Genomic DNA, 22,813 nt, shown 5'->3' with positions numbered 1-22,813 from the left:
CCCAGTCCGCCGACTAACGTGATACCCATTTGTATTTTAATTTAAATGTTTTAAACATGGATGTAACTTAGGTGGATGGTTTTTATTTAATTTAATGTTCTCAAAGCCCATCTGAGGCTGTCCTGAAGAAAAATGTCGCTGTTTGCTATGAATCGTTTGCAACTGCAGGTCTGCAAAGTCAACAAACAGGTGCTTTCATGTCTGTCATTGGAATGAAGCTTTAATTTTTTTATAAACCCTTGCTGTTTTCGTATACTTCCATACTGTGTATTTTAGACTTAACATTTTGTGTAATGCAATCTTATGATGCAAACAAACGTGTATTTCTGCACAGACGTTGTTTTGTTCTCCCTGTAAGTTATTCAACTTTCTTTTTTATTTTTGGGTGTTTAGTATTTTACATTATGCTGCAGTGATTTAATGTAGCGTTTTTACTACAATGTTTACATTATATCTTGATGTTTTACGGCCATTTTTTCAAAAGCAATTTCTAAGTTAAGTGTTAAAGATCCACTAATGTGCTTTTAAAAATGCATTTTTATGCTAATGCTTAGAAGTAATTTTCACTGAAACCGGAAGTTAGGGCGGGGCATATTGTGTGACTCCTCCTATCAGTTGGCGTACACCCTAAAAGGGATAGTCCACCCAAAAATGAAAATAATGTAATTAATGACTCACCCTCATGTCGAAGCTCGTAAGACCTCCGTTTATCCTCGGAACACAGTTTAAGATATTATATATTTAGTCTGAGAGCTTGTTGACCCTTCATTGAAAATCTACGTACGGTATTATGTCCATGTCCAGAAAGGTAATAAAAACATCATCAAAGTAGTCCATGTGACATCAGTGGGTCGGTTAGAATGTGTTGAAGCATCAAAAATACATTTTGGTCCAAAAATAACAAAACATATGCCTTTATTCAGCATTGTCTTCTCTTGCGTCTGTTGTGAAGCGCATGCGTGAGACTAAAGTCACATGACTGCAGTGATGCGGATGATGTATGACGCGGCTGACGTGTTTTCTGGTGCGCCCACGCTGTTTTTTTTGTGTGCCCGGGCTTCGTTTACAATCTGAGGAAGACGCACGCTGTAAGTTTGAAAAAAAAAACTTTGCAAACATGTCTGAGGATAATACGTCATCCACGTCACTACAGTTACGTGACTTTAGTAAAGTTGTAATTATATGAACCAAACAAATCTCACCACAGTAACAATAGTTTGACCATGGTATAGGTTAAAGTAAAATTATGGTAATGGCAACCAGACTGTGAAAAAACATGGTTACTACACTTACTAAAATAAAACCATAGTTAGTTTTCCTAAGGGCATTTAAATTTTTTCCAGTAAGCCAGTCACCATCAAACTGTTGTGTGGAACAACTTTATTGTTGTATGATACAAATAGCTGTATGTGGTGTGAAAAACTGTGGGCCCCCTTCCTGATTTTTTTTGCATGTTTGTCACACTTTAATGTTTCAAATCATGAAACAAATTTAAATCTTAATCAACGATAACACAAGTAAACACAACATGCAGTTTTTAAGCGAAAGTTTTTATTATGAATGGAAAACAAAGTCCAAACCCACATCTGTGTGAGAAGTGCTTGCCTCCTAAACCTAAAATAAAAACTAGGGATGCACCGATATGGAAATTTTGGCCGATAACCGATATCTCTTTAAATTTGGGGGCCGATAACCGATATCTATAGGCCGATAAATATTCATATTATTTTCACAATGAAAAACTCGCAGACCGCGGACATCTTGTCTTTGCGCTAGACTAGCATACTCTTCTTAAGCCCGCAACACGTTTCATCTTTGTGCTATGTCACAGAAAGCACCAATCAAAACTTCACATGGCCAGCAATGAGCAAGTGAAGGGGTTCGACAAACCAAAATAATCCATAATTTATCGGCTTTCATTTATCGGCTTAATTTTGCTATCAGACCGATAACCGATAATATTAAAAATAAGCAGTTATCGGCCGATAACGATATGTCGGCCGATATATCGTGCATCCCTAATAAAAACTTGCAATGAGTCTGTTACAGCCCTGTGGAGGAATTTTGGCCCACTCATCTTTGCAGAATTGCTGTAAAAAAACAACAACAACACTTTTTCACACCACTGTATACATTTTATATGTTTATATGTTTGTATTTATACTGTTTATGATCAAAAAATCTGTTCCCTCCCTTTCAAACTGAGTTCCTGTTTATAAAATGTTTGCTCTTGAGATGCTTTGTTTTGACCACTGAGGTATTATATAGAGATCCCTCATGACCCATGTTTTGATGGGTTTTACTTTTATCTAACACATTTATATTGTAAAAATGGTTAAAACATATGAGTTGGGTATATTACACAACCAAGTTAAGTAATTTATATCAGTAAATATTTGTGCGAGTTTTCATTTTGAATATACTTTTTTTGTGAATCTAAATAAAGTTTAGCCTGTTATTCTTATCTTTGTCAGGAATACAGGTATAAATAGAAACTGTTAGATACTGTTTCCCATGTGTTCGATAAGAAAAGCCTGCACACATATCAAATTCATACTGCTGACATGTTTTCCTCACAACTCCTGTAATTTTTTTGAGCTTGTTTTTCCTAAATTCATCCATCATAGCAGAGTGAACACATCCTGACAGCTGAGAATGTTACTCTTCACCTTGCATGTGCTCCATAAGAAAGCAAGCTCACAATTCAAATCCATACTGCTGACTGTAGGTAAGTTCTGTAGTTTTCAGCTTGCTATCCTTGGCAGATATTTGCTTTTACTTATTCTAACAAGGTGTTTGGCCATGTACGGATGTATCGGTTCTTTATATGCATGTCTCTGTATCACTTTGTTTTTGGCCGTGATACCATATCTCCTTTCTCAGAAATCGCTCGTATCGCCATATCAACGCATTGATTATAGGGAAGGTGACATGAGAATTAGGATACAGAAGGGATATCGAGTGCCGTATATTCTTCCTCAGCTGCATAGTGGGACAAAGGAATCTCCTGTTGCCTCTCTGTCCATATCTCTAATCAAACTGGACTTGTTTCAGACCTTTGGTTTAATCTCCAAGAGCTGACCACAAAAAAGCTATTGTATCTTACTTAATTACGACCTCAGGAATGATCTGACCTGCCCGGTGCCAGGGGCAGTGAGGTGTGCAAAAACTTGCGTGCCATGAGGTCCCATTGGATAAGGAAGGAAACCCTAGATGCCCACCGTGATAGGATAAGTGAAAAATGACCTTACAATGTTAGATCAAAAAGAAAAAAGCCAGGAGAGAAACTTCTGTAAAGGAGCTGGAAAGTTTTCTGGGTAAGCTTTCAGGGAAGAATACAAGCACAGAGACTTTTTTCTTTGTGTTTAGTTTGCTCTTTTTTAACTTTACTTCCCACACCACTCCTGCGAGTCTGAGCCCATTCGGAGGGTTACTGTTCATAGACATCATGAATCATCCAGGAGGACACCTTGCTGTTGCTTTGCTCCTTCTCATTCTTGTCTCTATGTCCACTGAAAACAACATTATTAAGTACAGCATTATTATGGCATTTACTAATTTTAACATGAAGTGTTTTAATGAATAAACACAGAATACACTTTCCTTGAGCAACTTTATTAAGGCAGTAATGGCTTTTTAATGAAGCATAATATAAAACAGTCTGCTTTATTTCTTACAACTACAAGGCCTTGTCTTACTGCTCTTTTGTCTTTTATTTATTCTTACTATTTAATTATTGATTTATTCAATGGAGCAGGTGCACTAGCAAAAAGCATTTATATTTTTGTGACCTTGGACCCCAAAACCAGTCATAAGGGTAAATTTTTTTAAATTGTAGTCTGAAATTTAAATAAATAAGCTTTCTATTGATACATGGTTTGTTAGGACACTAAAAAAAATTATTCATTGAATTTAATCAATTTTTTTAAGGTAAGTGGTTGCAATCATTTTATGTAAGCTACATTTAAACAAAAAAGATTAGTAAAGTAAAATAAAATATAAAACGTTTGTTTCAATTTAGCTTGAGTAGGTTGATTGCAGACACTTACCTCAAAAAAATTTGTTAAATTCAATGAATCATTTTTTTTTTCAGTGGACAGTGCAATATTTCGCAGATATATTTTAAAACTATTTGAAAATCTGAAATCTAAAGGGTGCAAAAAAATCTAAATATTGAGAAAATTGCCTTTAAAGTTGTCCAAATGAGGTCCTTAGCAACACATATTATTAATGATAAATACATTTTTTATATACAGTACTGTGCAAACGTCTTAGGCCACCATGCTACCATTAGATGTGTTGTTTTTGCAATTGTATGGTGATCATCTATAGTTATTTCCCAGTCTCTTTATTGGAATACAACCAGAAAATACAGGAAATGTGTATGTAGTATTAAAAACAGTATAAAAGTATAAGTATTTAGGTTAACTCCCCTTCCACTTGAGCAATAGCAGGCAGCTTGCAGGATCTCTTAAAACTAAACAAAGTTAAATCCTAATTTCTAATTCTAATCAAATGACTTCAAGACTTCAGTTTCCTCAAAAAGCTCAAGATGCGTTTCATGCCAAGAGAGGTCAAACTAATACTGACTGATGCCTAAAGTAGAAATGTATTTCTGAAAATTGTTTTGTTTTTAAATTTGTGCACATATTTTCTGTATTTTCTGTTTTTATCTTAATAAAGAGTGAGAAATAAATATGGATGGACATTGAAACTTTGCTAAAACAATAAGGCTGGTGGGGGTGGCCTACAACTTTTGTAGAGTACTGTATATTTATAGTAAGACATTTTACAAAATATCTTCATGAAACATAATCTGTACTTAATATCCTACTGATTTTTGGTATTAAAAAAATTGATAATTTGAGCAATACAATGGTGTTGGCTATTGCTACACATATACCCTTGCGACTTATGACTTATGTTTTGTGGTCCAGGGTCACATAGTTTCTCATTATCTGACCAAAAACCTTTTGATCAATTTGATGTATGAAGCTTATGCTTTAATGTTTAAAAGTTCTGCAAATTAAATATCAGATGAATTAGGCTATGCTTGTCAAAATGAAACATTTTCAGTTATAATCACCTGTTGTTTCTTTGCAGTCAGATGGTGCACGGTGTCTGATCCTGAAGAGCAGAAGTGTTTGGATCTCGCCGGTAATGCCACAGCCAGAAACATCCGTGGACAACTGCTGTGTGTGAGAGGCCAAAGTCCCACAGACTGCATGAAGCAAATTAAGGTTGTTTGAATCTTTAATCTATAATGAGAGTAACAAATCAACCCACATATGGTGCATGAAAACGACTTTATTATTACAAGGCTCATAGATTCCAGATTGAATTTTATGATGGTGCTAATTTTTGCCCCTCTTGCGATTTTGTTGCGTGCACTCGCCGCCTTGACTTATAATTCAATCTTACAATATGTTTACATCATTTGCTTTTTCATTACACCAGTGCTGAAATGATGGAAATTGGTCTATATGGTCTAGTGAAATTGTTTTTTTTATCAGAATGGCACTGCAGATGCTGCCACAATGTATGCTGATGAGATCTACACAGCTGGATTCTGCTACGGCTTAGATGTGGCAGTAGGAGAGTCTTATAATGGTGTAGGTGAGTATGTTTCCAAACGAAAAATTATATTTTATAGATTCATTTATTAAAAAGTGATTTGTTCAGCACACATTAATATGCAGTGTCAATAATGACACTGTCACTTTATTTTCTTAATTTTTTTTTAACATTTCTGTCTATAGTCTGTGGAGAAACATTTAAGAAAGTTTTTAGTTTACATTACACTGGGTAGGTGTAGATACAACAATACATGATTTTTACATGACTTGTGTACACGTTGTATAAGTGAAAGTCTTATTTCGACATGAAGGTGACCAAATAATGTTTCTATTTTATCTGAACTACTTTACCATCAAGACTTTCCATGTGTAGTGTTTCTTTAAAATATGCCTGAAGCACCTTTGAAGTGTCTTTCCTCTGCTGCATATTTTTACTGACATATGACCTGTGACACAGATGGCAATAATTACTATGTGGTTGCTCTGGCACGGACATCAACCAGTGATCTGTCCCTGCTGGAGATGCACGAGCGCAGCTCCTGTCATCCTGGGATAAGGACCACTGTGGGATGGACCGTTCCCATCGGCTTCCTGGTGAACACATCACAGATCAGTGTGGATGAGCAGTGTAACTTCCCCCATGGTGAGAGATGCTGCCATGATGTGTTTCTTTGCATAATGAAGCTTTGTGACCTCAAATTTTAATAAAATGTAGGGTTTTGTTTTACAATCCAGGCGACAGCTTATGAGACATGTCGAAAATAGCAATTTAATCTTGTGATGTTACTCACGTGGAGAGTTGACAAACTGTATAACATGCCTAAAAAAATCCGTAGAAATTGCAGCTGGGTTGCCGGTAACTTACCGTAGATTTACATTTATGTTTTTTACTGGCAACATTTTGTTCAAAGTTAAATGAACATTAAACATTTACAAGTCTTTATCTTTACAGAGTAAAAAAAAACAAAAAAAACAGCATCAAGCAAAACATTCTGGGAAACAAAATCTGGAGCAAAAAACAGAAAAAGGTTCATGATGATTTCTGGTTCCCAGAATGCTTTGCATGAGGCTATTATTGTATAGTTTTATTCTGTAAAGATAAAGACTTTTTATTTAACTTTGAACCAACTATTGCCAGTAAATAACAAATTTAAATCTACGGTAAGTTACCGGCAACCCAGCTGCAATAACATTGTAATTTCTACGGATTTTTTTACAGTGTAGTCATGCTGCTTGAAACTGAACTTTCCATCTATAGTACACTGCAAAAATTGACTTACTTTCTTAAAACTGGGGTAAGAATATTTTTATTAAATTTTTCAAGTTCAAGATTTTTTTTCTTACCCCATTTGCAGATTTGTTTACAAACCAAATGGGAAAAAAGTTTCATCCTATCTTAATTTTCTCTGTTTCTCTGTTTATAAACTCTTAAATATGGGTATTTTTCTTCAAAAATACAACTTTCTTAGCAAAAAGCTGAAATAATTGCATTTTTGTGAAGGAATTTTTTTAGAGATCAGATTTAGAACGATTATTATCAAAACATACATAGAGTTTAAAATGAGTAAACATTTTGGCTTCAGTTTTTTCATAAATTGAGTAAGAGCTGTATTTTTTTTCATGCCATTTTTTTCTTAATTGACAAGATAACTTTTTTTAAGAATTTTTAGATATTTGTACTGAAAACAAGACAAAAATACTAAGTAAGAAAGTCATTTTTTGCAGTATAAATATGCAAATGGATATTATTGGTACATTTGGTGTTCAAATTCATTATTTTTTTCAGCTTTTTATTTAGTACTCATTGTCATGGATCACAAGATGTTACAGGCCATAACAGTTGAATATATTCTGTAAAAAGTGTCTTATATAGCTGGAAATCATGATGTCCTGTCATCAGTGTCAGTTCTGTTGCTGTCAAACTCTGTTACTAAGGTAGAGTAACAGTGTTGACCGTATGTAACAAAGCCGGCAGTCATACACACAGAAACACACACTCTCTCTCCCTTTTTCTCACACATACATGACTGTCAACACTGTTACTCCACCTTGGTAACAGAGTTTTTTTTTTAAGTTGTTTTTGGGCCACTTTTGCCTTTATTGCATAGACAGTATGACAGGAGAGGACAGGAAAGTACATGGTAGAGAGAAAGGGCTGCGGGATCAGCAAAAGGCCTCGAGCCAAAATTCAAACTCAGGTCGCCAAAAGTGCGTCTGCACCTTATGTCGGTGCACTGCTGCCCACTACACCATCGGCTCTGACTTGGTAACAAAGTTTGACAGTAACAGAAATGAAACTGACTAATTCGGACAACAGAAATTCATGATTTTGAGCTATATAAGACACAAAATGTACCTGAGCATACAGTACGATACATATAGAGAAATTTGCCTTGAGCTCATCTGTTTACACCCTAAAAAATGCTGGGTTATGTTAAGCCCAGTGCTGGGTAAAACAGCGACAAACCCAACCCGTTGTGTTGTAGTTTAACTAATGCTAGGTTGTTTTAACCAATTGTTGGGTCATAAATACAAATTTTCTTGCTTATTTCAACCCAACGGCTGGGTTTGTCCCTTTTTGACCCAAAGCTGGATATAAAATAACCCAGCATGTAAACTACTATACTAAACTACTAGAGTGTATACTACTTCATATGCACCTTGTATTGTATTCTTAAAGGAAAACACCACTGTTTTTCAATATTTTACTATGTTCTTACCTCAACTTAGTCAAATTAATAATGTCTATCTTTTTTCATCCATGCACTTAATCTTTGTACAGCTCGTCGTGAATGTGTTAGCATTTAGCCTAGCCTCTCATTCCTTAGGATCCAAACAGGGATGAATTTAGAAGCCACCAAACACTTCCATGTTTGCCCTATTTAAAGATTGTTACATGAGTAGTAACACGAGTAAGTATGGTGGCACAAAATAAAACGTGGCGATTTTTTAAGCGGATAAAAAATGAGAACTATATTGTAAGGCGGAAGAGCACTCCTGACTACTCCCCCTCTCGCTCAAACTTTCGTCAATATTACTGCACCCGAGGTCGAAGTGCTGCAAACTAAGATTAAGTGCCAGCATTGAAAAAAGATAGGTATGTACAGTATTCATTCGTCTAAGTAGAGGTAAGAACATAAAATATTGAAAAACAGCGCTGGTTTTATTAGTCTGGTCTCTGCTTCTCTACCTCATAACTTTGCACTCTATACAAATCTTTTTATTTTGCATTTACACATATTTATTTCCATTTGTAAACACTGCTATATGCACTTCTGGTTAGATGCTAACTGCATTTTATTGGCTCTGTACTTTGTATTTTGCACATTTAATAAATGAATGTCAAATTTGATTGCAAACTGGGGATGTAATTTCACTATTTGGAAGCATTTGATAAATTTCATATTCTTTTCCCAATGGTTTACAGTGGTAGGCGATTTCTTTGGCTACAGCTGTGTCCCAGGAGTAAAGGACCCAGAACACGATCCCAAAGGCAACAATCCGCGCAACCTTTGCGAGGCCTGCATCGGAGACGAGAACGACCGGCACATCTGTGCCAACAACCCGCGGGAGCGACATTTTGGGGAGGCCGGAGCTCTTAGGTCAGATGTTTAAAAATGCTAGAGATCCTCTATTCAGACTATGTACTGTATATGTTGTCTGTAGTAAGAATGCAATAATATTTTGCCAGTACTAATGCAATATTGTACATTTATTAAAGGAATATTCCATTTTCTTAAAAAAAAAATCCAGATAATTTACTCACCACCATGTCATCCAAAATGTTGATGTCTTTCTTTGTTCAGTCGAGAAGAAATTTTGTTTTTTGAGGAAAACATTGCAGGATTTTTCACATTTTAATGGACTTTAATAGAGCCCAATATTTAATACTTAACACTTCACAGTTTTTTTCAACGGAGTTTCAAAGGTCTATAAACGATCCCAAACGAGGCATAAGAGTCTTATCTAGAGAAACGATTGTCATTTTTGACCAGAAAAATAAAAAATATGCTCTTTTAAACCACAACTTTTCGTCTAGGTCCGGTCCAGCGCAACCTAACGTAAATGCGTAGTGACGTAGGGAGTTCACGTGTTACATGTATAAAACGCACATTTGCGGACCATTGTAAACAATAAACTGACACAAAGACATTAATTAGTATCATTTGACATACAACAACGTAGGAACGGTCCTTTTTCTCGACACTTGTAAACACTGAGGCGGAGTTTCGCGTTCGTCCTCTGTGACCTCTTGACGTGATGACGTATTGCGTGGGGTCACGCTGGCGCATCACGACCGGATCTAGACGAGAAGTTGTGGTTTAAAAGTGGATTTTTTTTTCTTGTCAAAAATGACAATCGTTTCGCTAGATAAGACCCTAAGCCTCCTTTTGGGATCGTTTATAGTCCTTTGAAACATTTTGGATGACATGGTAGTGAGTAAATTATCTGGATTTTTCTTTAAAGAAAATGGAATATTCCTTTAAGTTGTTGTTGTATTTTGCAGATGCGTTGCAGAGAATCTCGGAGATGTTGCTTTTGTTAAGCACACTACAGTCTTTGACAACGTGCAGGGTAAGTAAAAGCATTGTCTACCCAATACAGGGTGTAAGGAGAGCTAGTTAAACACTAGGACAAAAATGTCCAAATGCAGTAAGTCAGTTTCTTATTAATTAAATGTAATTTTGTAAGTCCCTGTAAGAGGACAATCGTAGCCTTCACTTCACAATCTGTATCAAGTTTCACTCCCTTATAGACACAGGGTGGCAGTATTTCATAACAATGTGTGTCTTTGTATGTCTGCTGGACTCTGTGAAACCCTTGTTTATACTCGGTAAGCTTAGTTCAGGCATGATGGAAGTGTAACAGTGATACATAGTTTATTAATACCTGTGTGACTCGAAGCTTTCTCACGATTATACCTATATAGGTTTCATTCAGACGAATACTGGATACCATCATGTTTTAAGGACTGTTCGTTCAGTTACTTACTTTCAGAAATAAAACCTTTGTATGGATTATTATTCACGTAAGGTAAGAACCAGGAGTCGTGGGCTTTGGATCTGGAGATGGAAGACTTAAAGCTCCTGTGTCCTGATGGAAGTGAAGCTGACCTGTTTCAATATGAGCGCTGTCATCTGGCCGTGGTTCCAACCAATGCTGTGGTTGTGCGCTTGGAGGACAAGTGCCGCGTTTACAAGTACCTGGAACGTGTGCAGGTCAGGAAAAATAAACACACATACTGTATGAAAGTTTAAGACCACATTTTTAATTTGTGAGCTTGCCTGTAAAAACCCAGCTAAAGTCATTTTTTGTCTACATAAAATTATCCTACATAATATAAAAAAGCATTCATTAAAATATAGCCTAGATATCTTTAACATTGTTATATATATAGCTTTAATATGGTTTTTAATAACCAAGTTCAACCAAAAATGTAAATTTTGTCATAATTTCTTGACCCTCATGTTGTTCTAAACCTGTTTAATTGTCTTTATTTTGTTGAACACAAAATATGATACTCAGATAAATGATGGTGAGCACACAGTTGATGGTACCCATTGACTTCCATAGTATTTGCTTTTCCTACTATGGAAGTCAGCGGTTACCATCATTTATCAATACCTTCTTTTGTGTTCAACAGAATAAAGAAACTCAACAGGTTTAGAACAATATGAAGAAATGATTGTTCTAATGATTATTTTTGGGTGAACTATCCCTTTAAAGCAGGGCTAGTTAACTGGCGGGCCAAATGTGGCCCTCCAATCATCTTTATCCAGCCCGCTGGTAGTTTTTGTCTGATTTAAAATCAGCGTGGTTACTTTTACCTTTTTACTGTACATGAGAAATGACAGCCGATAAACCGGAAGAAGAGTCAGAAAGGGACTGCGTGGGGTGCCAGCCATATGCATGTGCATTTTTAGGTCCAATTTGAGCTTTGGATGCATTAAAAAAATGTACTTGTGCGACTACACCGCATGTGACACGCTGATTTGGAAGTGATGTATTTCAATATGTTCCAATCAAAACAATGTGTTTACTTCAAAAACACTGGAATCCTTTAAAAACCATTGTTTAGTAATATCACTGATAAGTAAATTATTAACTATAAATATATTAATAAATTAAAGGCGGGGTGCATGATTTTTAAAAAACAATTTGGAAAAGGGAGTCGGGCCGAGTACCAAAACACACTTGTGCCAATCAGCAGTAAGGGGCGTGTCTACTAACCAACATTGTTGCCTGGGGGCAGGGTCTATCAAAAGCAGGTTCAGATTCTTTTGTTTTAGGGGTGTGTTTGGTTACGGGTAGGTGATTTTAAATGTCAACATTGGCTTTCAGTGATCATGCACCCCGCCTTTTGAGGCTCTTGCGCAAAATGTTCACATGAATTTACGATTAAACTGAAATTTTATTACGACTGCCACTAGGGGGCAAAATCCAACAATCTCATCCGAATGTAGTGTACAATGGAAAGGCAGTTTAGCCTATATGTCTTTAAAATATAAAAAAGAAAACAGGAAGTGCAATTTAGTCATTAGGAGAAGGCTATATGTTGTGAATACTTGAAATACAAAGTTATGAAAGTTTATGAAGGTCAAACAGCTTACAAAGATATCTATTGTGAAATTCATTTAGAATTTTTGTAAATCCAACTTTTCACTCAAATTAATGTTATAAATTTTTTTTTTAAATGAAATATTTTGTATTAAAGGAATAGTCTACTCATTTTCAATATTAAAATATGTTATTACCTTAACTAAGGATTGTTGATACATCCCTCTATCATCTGTGTGCGTGCACATAAGTGCTGGAGCGCGCTGCGACGCTTCGATAGCATGTAGCTTAGCCCCATTCATTCAATGGTACCATTTAGAGATAAAGTTAGAAGTGACCAAACACATCAACGTTTTTCCTATTTAAGACGAGTATACGAGCAAGTTTGGTGGTACAAAATAAAACGTAGCGCTTTTCTAAGCGGATTTAAAAGAGGAGCTATATTTTATGGCGTAATAGCACTTTTGGGAGTACTTCGACTCGGCGCAGTAACAGCCTCCCTCTCCCATTATGAGAGGGAGAAGGGGAGCAGACTTTTCAGGCGAGTCGAAGTACTCCCAAAAGTGCTATTATGCCATAAAATATAGTTCCAAATGCTCTCGGCACGTATTATATGTTCATCAAATACCTTCACTTCAAATCTGTTTAATCCCGGCCTTAAGGCATTTAAAAATAAAAATATATTTTTTAACAAAATCCTTTAAGTGCACAGAAGATGAATTGGATGAACAGTGGTCCTTGGATTACATTCAAACATGTGTCCCTTTTGACCCGAATGTGGCAGTGACATGAATTACTGAATGTGTGGTTCAGTTTCTTTATTATTCTGATTTGCAATGTTTCTAGTTGCATCTTTAGTGATTTTGCAATTGTCTTGTCCTAAGAAGTGGATTTTTTTAGTAGCCAAAAAGCTTGCATGCACTTAGAGGGTTTTGCAGCGAAACGGTCTTCATTAAGGTCTTTATTAATACCAGTGAATTGACTAAAATTACATTTGTGAAAAGAAAGCATTTCAATTACTGTGTGGATACAATAAAAGTGAAATTACTGAACCTGAAGAGCCTGATCAATTTTTTTTTTACAAAAAAACATGTCAGATGCACTTAAAGTGTTTTGCATCTGAACTCCTTATTCCCATTTTAACCTTTTATATTCAAATAACTTTTTTCCACAGAACCTTTTGTAAAACAAAAGGGAACCATCATTAATACAGCCCAAGATGCACTGCAAAAATTACTTTTACTTTCAGTAAAAATGTCTAAAAATTCTTAAATCAAGTTGTATTTTCTTGATGAGCAAAATGACCCAATAAAATAAGTCTAGTTTTGAAACAAAAAATATAAAATTTAAGTGAATTTGTGCTTAAAACAAGCAAAATGGAATAAGAAAGTGTTTATGAAAAAAGAAAATTTCTTATTCCACTGACAGTTTTTTTTTGTTGCTTGTTTTAAGCACTAATTTACTAAAAGTTTATTTTTTTTGTCTATAACTAGACTTATTTTCCTTGGTCATTTTGCTCATCAAGCAAATACATCTTAATATAAGAATTTTTAGATATTTTTACTGAAAACAAGACAAAAATACTAAGTAAGAAATTCATTTTTGCAGTTTAGTTATAATTATATACATTTCCTTATACATTATTATTTTCCCCAAACACACAGACAGATTACATAATGCCATTTGAACTGCCAGATACTTACACATTCTTGAGATATCTGATTGGATTCCCTTGGATATTACCCGTGAAACAATACAACAACAGTTAAATAAAAAACCGAAATCCCTTTTGTACAATACAGAGCATGAAAATCTCATTGGAAACGCTGTTACTGCACATTAGCGGTCAAGGATATGATTAAACGAACACCTCTGAAGCCAATATTAACAACACTATCTCTGAACATCTCTGGTTTTACACACATTACATCAGGCTGAGTTATGCGTTCAATACACCCAGCCCGAGGCCTGTGGTGATCATTGATTTTCACAAGACACAACCTTACATTACAGTTTGTCATGGAGGGGTGACACTGCACTGAGCTCTATCATAAACGTCCAGAGCAGGACTAGCACAAGTAATGACACCAGACACGCACGCACATATGCACAATGCAATTCTGTATATGAGCAAGCATTTGGAGATGATGTAATATTTGTATATTAAGCAAAATATGCATCTACATTTTCAATCTTTTCTTCTTTTATTTGGTTTTCTGTAAGTATTCCAAATATTTGATTTGATTTTTTTCACATTTATTTCTGTGCTCAACACCATTTACATTTGACATTTTTCGTCTTCCAGAATGCATTCGGCAACGCCACAGAAGGATTCTCTCTGTTCAGCTCTGTGGGTTACGGGCAACCTGACGTGCTATTTAGCGACTCCACCAAAAAGCTGTTGCGTGTTATGGGAACCTATACCTCCTGGTTGGGGCCAAGTTACACAACTATACTAAAGGCTTTCGAGTGTGAAGGTATATTGAGCAGAACTTTGTACTTGTATTGTTCAAGCATATTTTTTATATGTTATTTCATTTATATCTTTCCTACACTGTCAGAAAGAAAGGAACAAAACTGTACCTTTTCTGTCAGTGGTGAGGTATCCTAAGGTCCTGTTTTCTACCTTTGCAGTAGAAAATAATATGTTTACAGCCTGGTACAAAAAGTGTTTTTGGTCTGTATAGCTAATTTTGCCCTTCTTTACAACTGTGAGGGGGTGCATTTTTTTGTAACTCATCCGTTTAAATTATATTAAGTTCTTATTAAAGTTCTGCATTATTAAGGGCGTGGCCACTTGAGCGACGGTTAAACGGCCACTGCTGTCACTAGAATCGGGCTAGGCGGGCGTGGTTTCAGCAACCAGCCACCTCAGCTTCACCCATGTCCCGCCTCTTTACCCATTTTGGATTATCCGCGAGTGATGCGCGTTAAAAAAAAAAGTTGAACATTTTGCTTAAACACTAAGTTCAAGAAAAATTTGCTTACCCCATTGGCAGATTGTTTTGCTTGTTTTATGCACAAAATCACTTAAATTTGATATTTAGTCTAAAAACTAGACTTATTTTCTTGAGTCGTTTTGCTCATTAAGAAAAAGCATCTTAATTTAAGAATTTTTTGATATTTTTACTGAAAATCATTTTTTTGCAGTGTACTTTGCAGGTATACTAAACATAATACCATGTTGTACCTTTTTCTTAAGAGTCACTAGGGGTGGCTTAAGCCTCATTTAGACCACCAGCGACTTACTCGCTTTGTGTCGCCCCTCTCTTTCAATAAGGTGTTTCTTAATCTAACTGTCATAAACAAATGAGTACCGTCCACTCTGGTAACTGACAAAAGTAGGATGATGTGAACGCCACTGCTTCCCTCCCATTGGTAGTCGCTCCTGAAAATCGCTCATCATTTGCATAAAGTTAAACTTTTCTTAACATTTTTTGGCGTTGCTGAACACGCCCATACAGTCACCAACAGTCACTTTTGCTTGTGTCGCCGGAAATCACCAAGCTTCAATTGAAATTAATGAGATTGCGTCGATTTGCTACTGCTTACTGGTGGTCTGAATGAGGCTTTATATGTCATGTTCATTGTGGTTTCAATAAATTATCTTTTTAGATCAGGTAAGAAGTTTATATTCTGAAAACGTCACCTAACTTCTTTTTTCAAACAGGGATATTAAGATGTTTTAAAGGGACACTCCACTTTTTTGAAAATATGCTCACTTTCCAGCTCCGCTTGAGTTAAAGGACAAGTTGGGTATTTTACACTTAAAGCCCTGTTTTCAGATTGTTTATGATTAAATATAACGATTTTGACTGAAATTTGGACATATGATGCTGTCCCGAGAATTTTCGGGTGTTTGTTCTATCACCTCCCACCTCTACAATGGGTGTATAGGTGCACAGGAACAATCCTTCCTAAAATGCATTAAACTTTCGTTTACAAAGACGTGAAACCCACCGAGTGGCCAGGGGCGTCCACCGACACGCCCACACAAAAACCGCTACAAAAGATACTTTCCAACAGGTTTTATTGTAGTTTTTGTCCAACTCCATTGAATTGTATTAGATGTGCTGTGAGGTACGGTATTACTCCGCGCCGGGAACTTTGTTTATATTCTTGCAATTGGCAAAGGCGGATTATCGCCACCAACTGGCTGGAGTGTCTATTATTCAAGCTCTAAGCGGAAGAATATACGGGTGTGAGGCGTTTGGAAAAATAGGTCCACAAGTTTACAACGAATGCTAAAACACCTGTTGGGGAGCATCTTTTGCGGCGATTTTTGTGTGGGCATGTCGGTGAGCACCCCTGGCCACTCGGTGGGTTTCGCGTCTTTGTGGGCGAGGGTTTGATGCATTTTGGGAGGGGTTGTTCCGGTGCACCTGTGCACCCGTTGTGGGGGTGGTGGGTGATACAACGGAAACCGAGGATTCTCGGGCCAGCGTGGTGTGTCCGAATTTCAGTCAGAACAGTTCTATTTCATCATGAACAATCTGAAAACAGGGCTTTAAGCATAAAACCTTTAAGTGAACGCCACTGCTTCCCTCCCATTGGTAGTTGCTCCTGAAAATCGCTCATCATTTGCATAAAGTTAAACTTTTCTTAACATTTTTTTGCGTCGCTGGACACCCCATACAGTCGCCAATAGTCATTTTCGCTTGTGTCACCGAAAATCGCCAAGCTTCAATTGAAATGAAAGTCGCCATGAAACGGAAGTAGCGATTGCCTTATTTTCCCTGTGGTGACGTATATCCGAATGAAACGGCTTTTGAGATGAAATAAGGCAGGGCTGGATTTGAATTTGTCCATCGAGATCTGATTGGATCGTTTGAAGTTGGGTCGTGTTGCTAATTGCTAATCGCTGCGATCTTCTCCCGGACCCCGCCCACCTGCCATACTTATGACCGGAAGTGAAGAGAGATCGTTTTGAGGAGGGGAGGAGATTTGCATTTTTGATTAAAGATTATGAGCACACACAAGTTTTTAAAAAATAATGAAGCTCACAGATAAGTCATTTGTTAATAATAACACAATATTAAAAAAATATATATAGTTTTTCATTTCAATTTCATTGCGACTTTATTGAGATTGCGTAGATTTGCTACTGCAGTTACTGGTGGTCTGAATGAGGCTTTGTGTAAAGTGGCTGTTCATTTTCATTGTGGTTTCAATAAATGATCTTTTTAGATCAGGTAAGAAGTTTATATTCTGAAATGTCACAGACCTTCTTTTTTCAAACAGGTAAATTAAGTTGTTTTAAAGGGACACTCCACTTTTTTTGAAAATATGCACATTTTCCAGCTCCCCTAGAATTAAACATTTGATTCTTACAGTTTTGGAATCCATTCGGCCAATCTCCGGGTCTGGCGCTACCAATTTTAGCATAGCTTATCAGAATCCATTGAACCGGATTAGGCCATTAGCATCGCACTTAAAAAAAAAAGATTTGATATTTTTCCTATTTAAAACTTCTGTACAGTAGTTACATCATGTACTAAGACCGACAGAAAATTTAAGGTTGTGATTTTTCTAGGCAGATATGGCTAGGAACTATACTCTCATTTTGGCGTAATAATCAAGGACTTTGCTGCCGCTACATTGATATTAACCAGCAGCTGAAAATAGGCCCCTTAGTTTCAATAGCAGGGGACTTTTTTCGGGCAATACGTAATATCACTACACCTGCTGCAGCCATGTTACGGCAGCAAAGTCCTTGATTATTACGCCAGAATGAGAGTATAGTTCCTAGCCATATCTGTATAGAAAATCGCAACTTTACATTTTTTGTCGGTCTTAGTACATGATGTAAATACAGAAGAGTCAAGTTTTAAATAGGAAAAATATCAAAACTCTTTGGTTATTTTTGAGCGCGATGCTAATGGTCTAATCAGATTCAATGGATTGTGCTAAGCTATGTTAAAAGTGCTAGCGCCAGATCAGCTGAATGGATTCCAAAAAGGTAAAAATCAAATGTTTAACTCCAGGGGAGCTAGAAAATGAGCATGTTTTCAAAAAAAGTGGAGTGTCCCTTTAAGTTGTCCACAAACTAAAGTGTAATGATCCCCTGCATTGCACTCATGAATTAAGTTCTGTTCTCTTTCTGACCACAGGTTTGTGCTGATCTGATGAAGAAAAAAGAAACCATACTTTTCCCACCACCCCCCCTCTCTCTCTCACCCTAAACTACTCTTGTGTAAAATGTGTTACTCTTGTATATGGGCTGAACGCCAGCTCTTTTTTGTTCTTTGTAGTCTTCTTATTACGTCTGCTCTCACAGTCTATATACTGTATCATATTTACTTTACTTGCTGAGTCTGTTGTATCTTTGCCGCTGAAATGAAGCTTTGATGAATGTTTGATACAAATATTAATTTCAAAAGATAGCTAAACTTTTACACAGAAAACCACTACAGGGGAACTCATAAGAATCAAGAAATAGTTCTGGTTTTGGGCTTTGCTGTTGTTAGTAAGTCCTTGCAAGACACATCTGAGATGAACATCTGGCATATGATTTGACCAAGGAATAGAGAGATTTCCAAACTCGAAATCCATCACTTTTACTCTTCAGGTGGTGCATCTCTTAGCTCGAAACATGCTTTGACATTGGCATGAATTTGTAGTATAAGAAATGAATTAAGGCAACACATACCATTGTTTCAGAAGTGGTCTGCCTTCCTCTGGAAAAGGTTCTCCATGTTAGGCAGATAATTATTTCGGAGTCACCTCCGGGTGCTGTAACGGTGCTGTTTCCTGATCCTTCAGGATGACATAATACCAACTTGAACAAAACTACTCTGTAAATAATCATTTCACTTGTAGTTTTATAAAACCTTCTCATAATAAAAATATGTGTTGTATTCCTTATTTTTGCATATCCCTTTGTATATCAAAACAAACATGTACGCCATAGGAATGCTAATGCTAATTTATTATTAAAGGGATAGTTCACCAAAAAATAAAATTTCTGTCCATCCTCATTTTCTCACCATCGTAATGGTACAAACCTGCATACCAGTGGCGGCTCGTGACTGCTCATCCGAGGGGCGCTAATTCAAAATATGTGTTCGGAGTGTCGCGTGTTGCTTGCGTTTTCAAAATATGTGTTTGTTGCATCACGTAAACCATGTCCATCACGTGTTTTGTCAAAATAAGTGCCTGCTGCACACGTGTCAAAGCCGTTTATGATAAAAGAGACGCTCACGTTCAAGACACTCCCTTAACACTCTGATTACGCATGAGATTATGTGAGTATCTGGCAAGCGCGAGCGTCTCTTTTGTCGTGGACCCTTTGGACGCGTCTGCAGCGGGCACTTGTTTTGACAGAACACGTGATGCACATAAGATCGCTCGATGCGCAGAACACATATTTTGAAATGACGAACCACACACATGATGGGCTACATACATGTTGTGACGAACTTCGCATCGAGCGCCCTTAAAAAAAGAAATCACTAGCCGCCACCACTGTATTCATGTCTTTGTTCTGCTCAACACAAAGGAAGATATTTAATGAAGCAGGAACAGAAGCACCATTGACTTTCATACTACGATTGAAGTCAATGGTGCTTAAAAACATACAAACATTGCTCAAAATATCTTCCTTTGTGTTCAGCAGAACAAAGAAATTAATACAGGTTTGTAACAACATAAAAGTGAGTAAATGATGACAGAATTTTCATTTTCGAGTGAACTATCCTTTTAATAAAAATATTGAGCTGTATGATATTCTGACATTTAAACATTGTCCTGTTGCTTTGTGGAGAAGACAATTAAAGGCTCATCCACAAACATGAATTGATTGATCCAGGTGGGTGAAAAACTACCGCATTGCAGCAGACAGCGTGTCACACGAAGAAAAACAACTATAGAGCAATAAAAATGTAGATAAAAGGAATGCCTTTTTTGATGTTTTAAGAGGAAAGTTTTGATGACGGCAGATGGCCCTACAGCTCACACATTGAGTGTGTCTGTTTATGACACCGAGAAAACAGAAGCTTCATTAATCTGAGATCTAGACTGCATTCACCAGCAGCGCACGATGCACCAGCCATCACTGCTGTCACTGCACTGTGTGACATATCATTAACACACACTCAAGTTCATGAAGGCTGAAGCCTTTTCATCCAATTATCTGCTGCTTTTATTTATTATTATTAACCAGACATCTGAATAAGCGATTGTGTCTTTGATAGTTGTATTATGCGCTAACCGTCTCAAAAAACTACAGGGTGCATGAGGATGTGTATATAATCAGTGAATAAGTACAAGTAATGCTAGAAGAGTAAAATATGCCCAATTATATTTTTTTAAATGGAGAAAAGACCTTATTTAAACTGGATAGTTTTTTTATTTATTTCTAAGCTTTGGCAAATATAACATTTGTCCTTTCAGAAAGCTTTTATGCTTTTCTAAATACTTAAATGTGCGGGGGGGGGGGGGGGGGGTTTACTTATATACTTACTCGGTTTCAATCACATGTCGCAGGTTTATTCTGGTGAGTGGGGGTATTTTTGTGCTCTCTTGGTGTCCAAATATTAAGAGGACTATAACAATATTCAGATTCAGATGTGTTTGATTAGGGTTGGGGCAAAACTTGCTAGACAGGATAGGACCTCAAGGACAGAGTTTGGTACACAAACACACATTATCTATAGGACCATGCAATACTCAACAAATCAGGGTGCTAGAAAAGGTTCCTGAGAACGATGTCATAGAAAAAACATATATTTTTTTAGTCTGTAAACCTTTGTCAACTACAAAAAAATGTTTTTGTGAAACAGAAATGTTCTTTGGATGGTAAACGTTCTTTACGGAACGGAACCAGCCAAAAATTATTATTACAGCATCGTGTTACAGCTGCAAGTATATATATATATCATATCACCTTGTTATTTGTACACGGTGTGACTATACAAATCACAACACATAAATAGGAAAATGTTCGCAATATTTTGTCACTTATTGGGAGCAGTTTGCTAGCTGGAACCATTCACTTCCAGTCTTTGTGCTAAGCTAAGCTAGCGGGGGCTGCGTCAGACAGATTTACAGTATGCACGGAGATGAGAAAGGTATGTATGGACTTATCTAACTCTGGGGGATACGGTGAATAAGCTAAATTCCCAAAATCTGGGCGTGTTCCTTTAAAAGAAACCATTTGCATTAAATGGCATGTTTCTGAAGAATTTGCAATACCTCGATTATCCACTACTTACCAAATTTATGAAAAAAACTGAAGCCAAAACATTATTTATTAATTTTAAACTCTATGTATGTTTTGATAATCGTCCTGAATCTGATCTTTCACAAAAATTCAATTATTTTAGCTTTTTGTTAAAAAATATTTTTAAAGAAAAATACCCATATTTAAGATTTTACAGGCAGAGACAAAATATGATTAAATGTTTTTTACCCATTTTGTTTGTTTGAAAGCAGAGGGTCTGTTCTTTCATTTGATATATTTGTATGTTTATGTATTTTTAGAAGAAAATTTTCCTGGAAGGTATTTTGTAAAAATTACAAAAAATGCTGGCGGGAAACTTAAAAAAAAAAAATGGCTGGTGGGGTATGAGTTAAAAGCAGTGAAAAGCCCTTTTCCTAAAACTTAAATTTCCACTCTCAAACACATAATATAGCTCACCTCAGACCACCCATAAGGCGGTCAGTTCGAGGCTCTGGAGGCAGAAAGCTGGTAGCTCTCAAACAAAGCCACTTTGTGCAATGGCAAAAAGGTCCTGCGTTTGGCAGGTGTCTTGCCATAGCACTTTGCTCCCCAGACCTTGCAAGTTCTCTTGTGCACAGAAAACTCTGTCCCGCTGGTTTCCCAAGCTCACCATTACCTCAGACAGACTCTGGCTCAAAGCACAGAGACTCAGACTACTCTATATTACAGTGTCAGGCCGTCAGGTACAGTATGTATGTGTGGGGTTTATGTGAAAGTTATTCTGCCCACGCTTTGAGCTCGCGCCATCCGTCACACATCATTTCACCTGAAGTGCAGGGTTTGATAAAGGATGCATGTGTGAATGAATGTGAGTGACATAGGATTTTCTCCATCCGGTAAGCTGAGCTCCGGGCTTATCAAAAAGCTCTTGTTGGATGTGTCATGTATCAGTTACAGCGAACAGTCCAACTGCACCTGACCCTCAGCTCACACACATAAACACAAATGCAGAAGTCTTTCCTTGGTCCTGTATACAGAGATTATGCGGATAGATGACACCGCAGGGTGTATGTGAATTATTGGAAAATGAATTCATTTATGGATTATTAATCGGCTTGTTGGCCAATCGGTTGATTGGTTTGTTAATTTTTTATTTGCATTTCTAAGGAAGATTAGTGTTTGGAAGGCAGCAAAAGAATAATGTTAAAGTTTTAGGTAAGCTGAGGCTTTGGGCTTCGGTTCAGCACAAATGAATTGCAGGAGCTTTGCTTGTTTTGAGTCGGCTGCCCACAAGAAACACTAGGGACAGAGGATCGATCGTGAAATATTGATATGTCCAGTACTGGTGTTGTATGGACAGGATACAGAAAAGTATTTGGTTTACCTACTGATTTTTTATATTAAACATAATCCTTATAAGCGTGTATCAGCATTTATGATTATCTGTTTTGTCAAATTGTTGTGCGGGATAGGACAAATTCACCCTCCATTCATCATCAGTTGGAGTTTTTCTACTAAA

General features: G+C 36.7%; 1 protein-coding gene across 1 annotated transcript; it reads left to right on the top strand.

Annotated features, from left to right (window-relative positions):
* The first annotated feature begins 2 nt into the window (after positions 1-2).
* Positions 3-18,991, top strand: otomp (otolith matrix protein). Its single transcript, XM_073855187.1, has 12 exons — positions 3-189; positions 2,599-2,728; positions 2,884-3,317; positions 3,412-3,528; positions 5,105-5,240; positions 5,514-5,616; positions 6,034-6,219; positions 9,004-9,178; positions 10,084-10,151; positions 10,611-10,795; positions 14,440-14,611; positions 18,245-18,991. The coding sequence occupies exons 3-12, from the start codon at positions 3,253-3,255 to the stop codon at positions 18,253-18,255; spliced, it is 1,218 nt and encodes a 405-aa protein (XP_073711288.1). The 5' UTR covers positions 3-189; positions 2,599-2,728; positions 2,884-3,252; the 3' UTR covers positions 18,256-18,991.
* Positions 18,992-22,813: the final 3,822 nt, after the last annotated feature.

The sequence above is a fragment of the Misgurnus anguillicaudatus genome, chromosome 2 (genome assembly GCF_027580225.2).
Source record: "Misgurnus anguillicaudatus chromosome 2, ASM2758022v2, whole genome shotgun sequence".
In the NCBI taxonomy this organism is placed as follows: domain Eukaryota; kingdom Metazoa; phylum Chordata; class Actinopteri; order Cypriniformes; family Cobitidae; genus Misgurnus; species Misgurnus anguillicaudatus.
The sequence above is the reverse complement of the archived record's forward strand: the minus strand, read 5'-3'. Positions and strand labels throughout refer to the sequence as shown.

What these genes read in the sequence shown, in the direction of transcription:
- otomp (XM_073855187.1), top strand. Translation starts at nt 3,253, where the DNA reads ATGTTAGATCAAAAAGAAAAAAGCCAGGAGAGAAACTTCTGTAAAGGA. An exon ending in GGAGCTGGAAAGTTTTCTGG is followed by an intron (nt 3,318 to 3,411) that starts GTAAGCTTTCAG and finishes CACTCCTGCGAG; the next exon opens with TCTGAGCCCATTCGGAGGGT. An exon ending in TCCACTGAAAACAACATTAT is followed by an intron (nt 3,529 to 5,104) that starts TAAGTACAGCAT and finishes TTTCTTTGCAGT; the next exon opens with CAGATGGTGCACGGTGTCTG.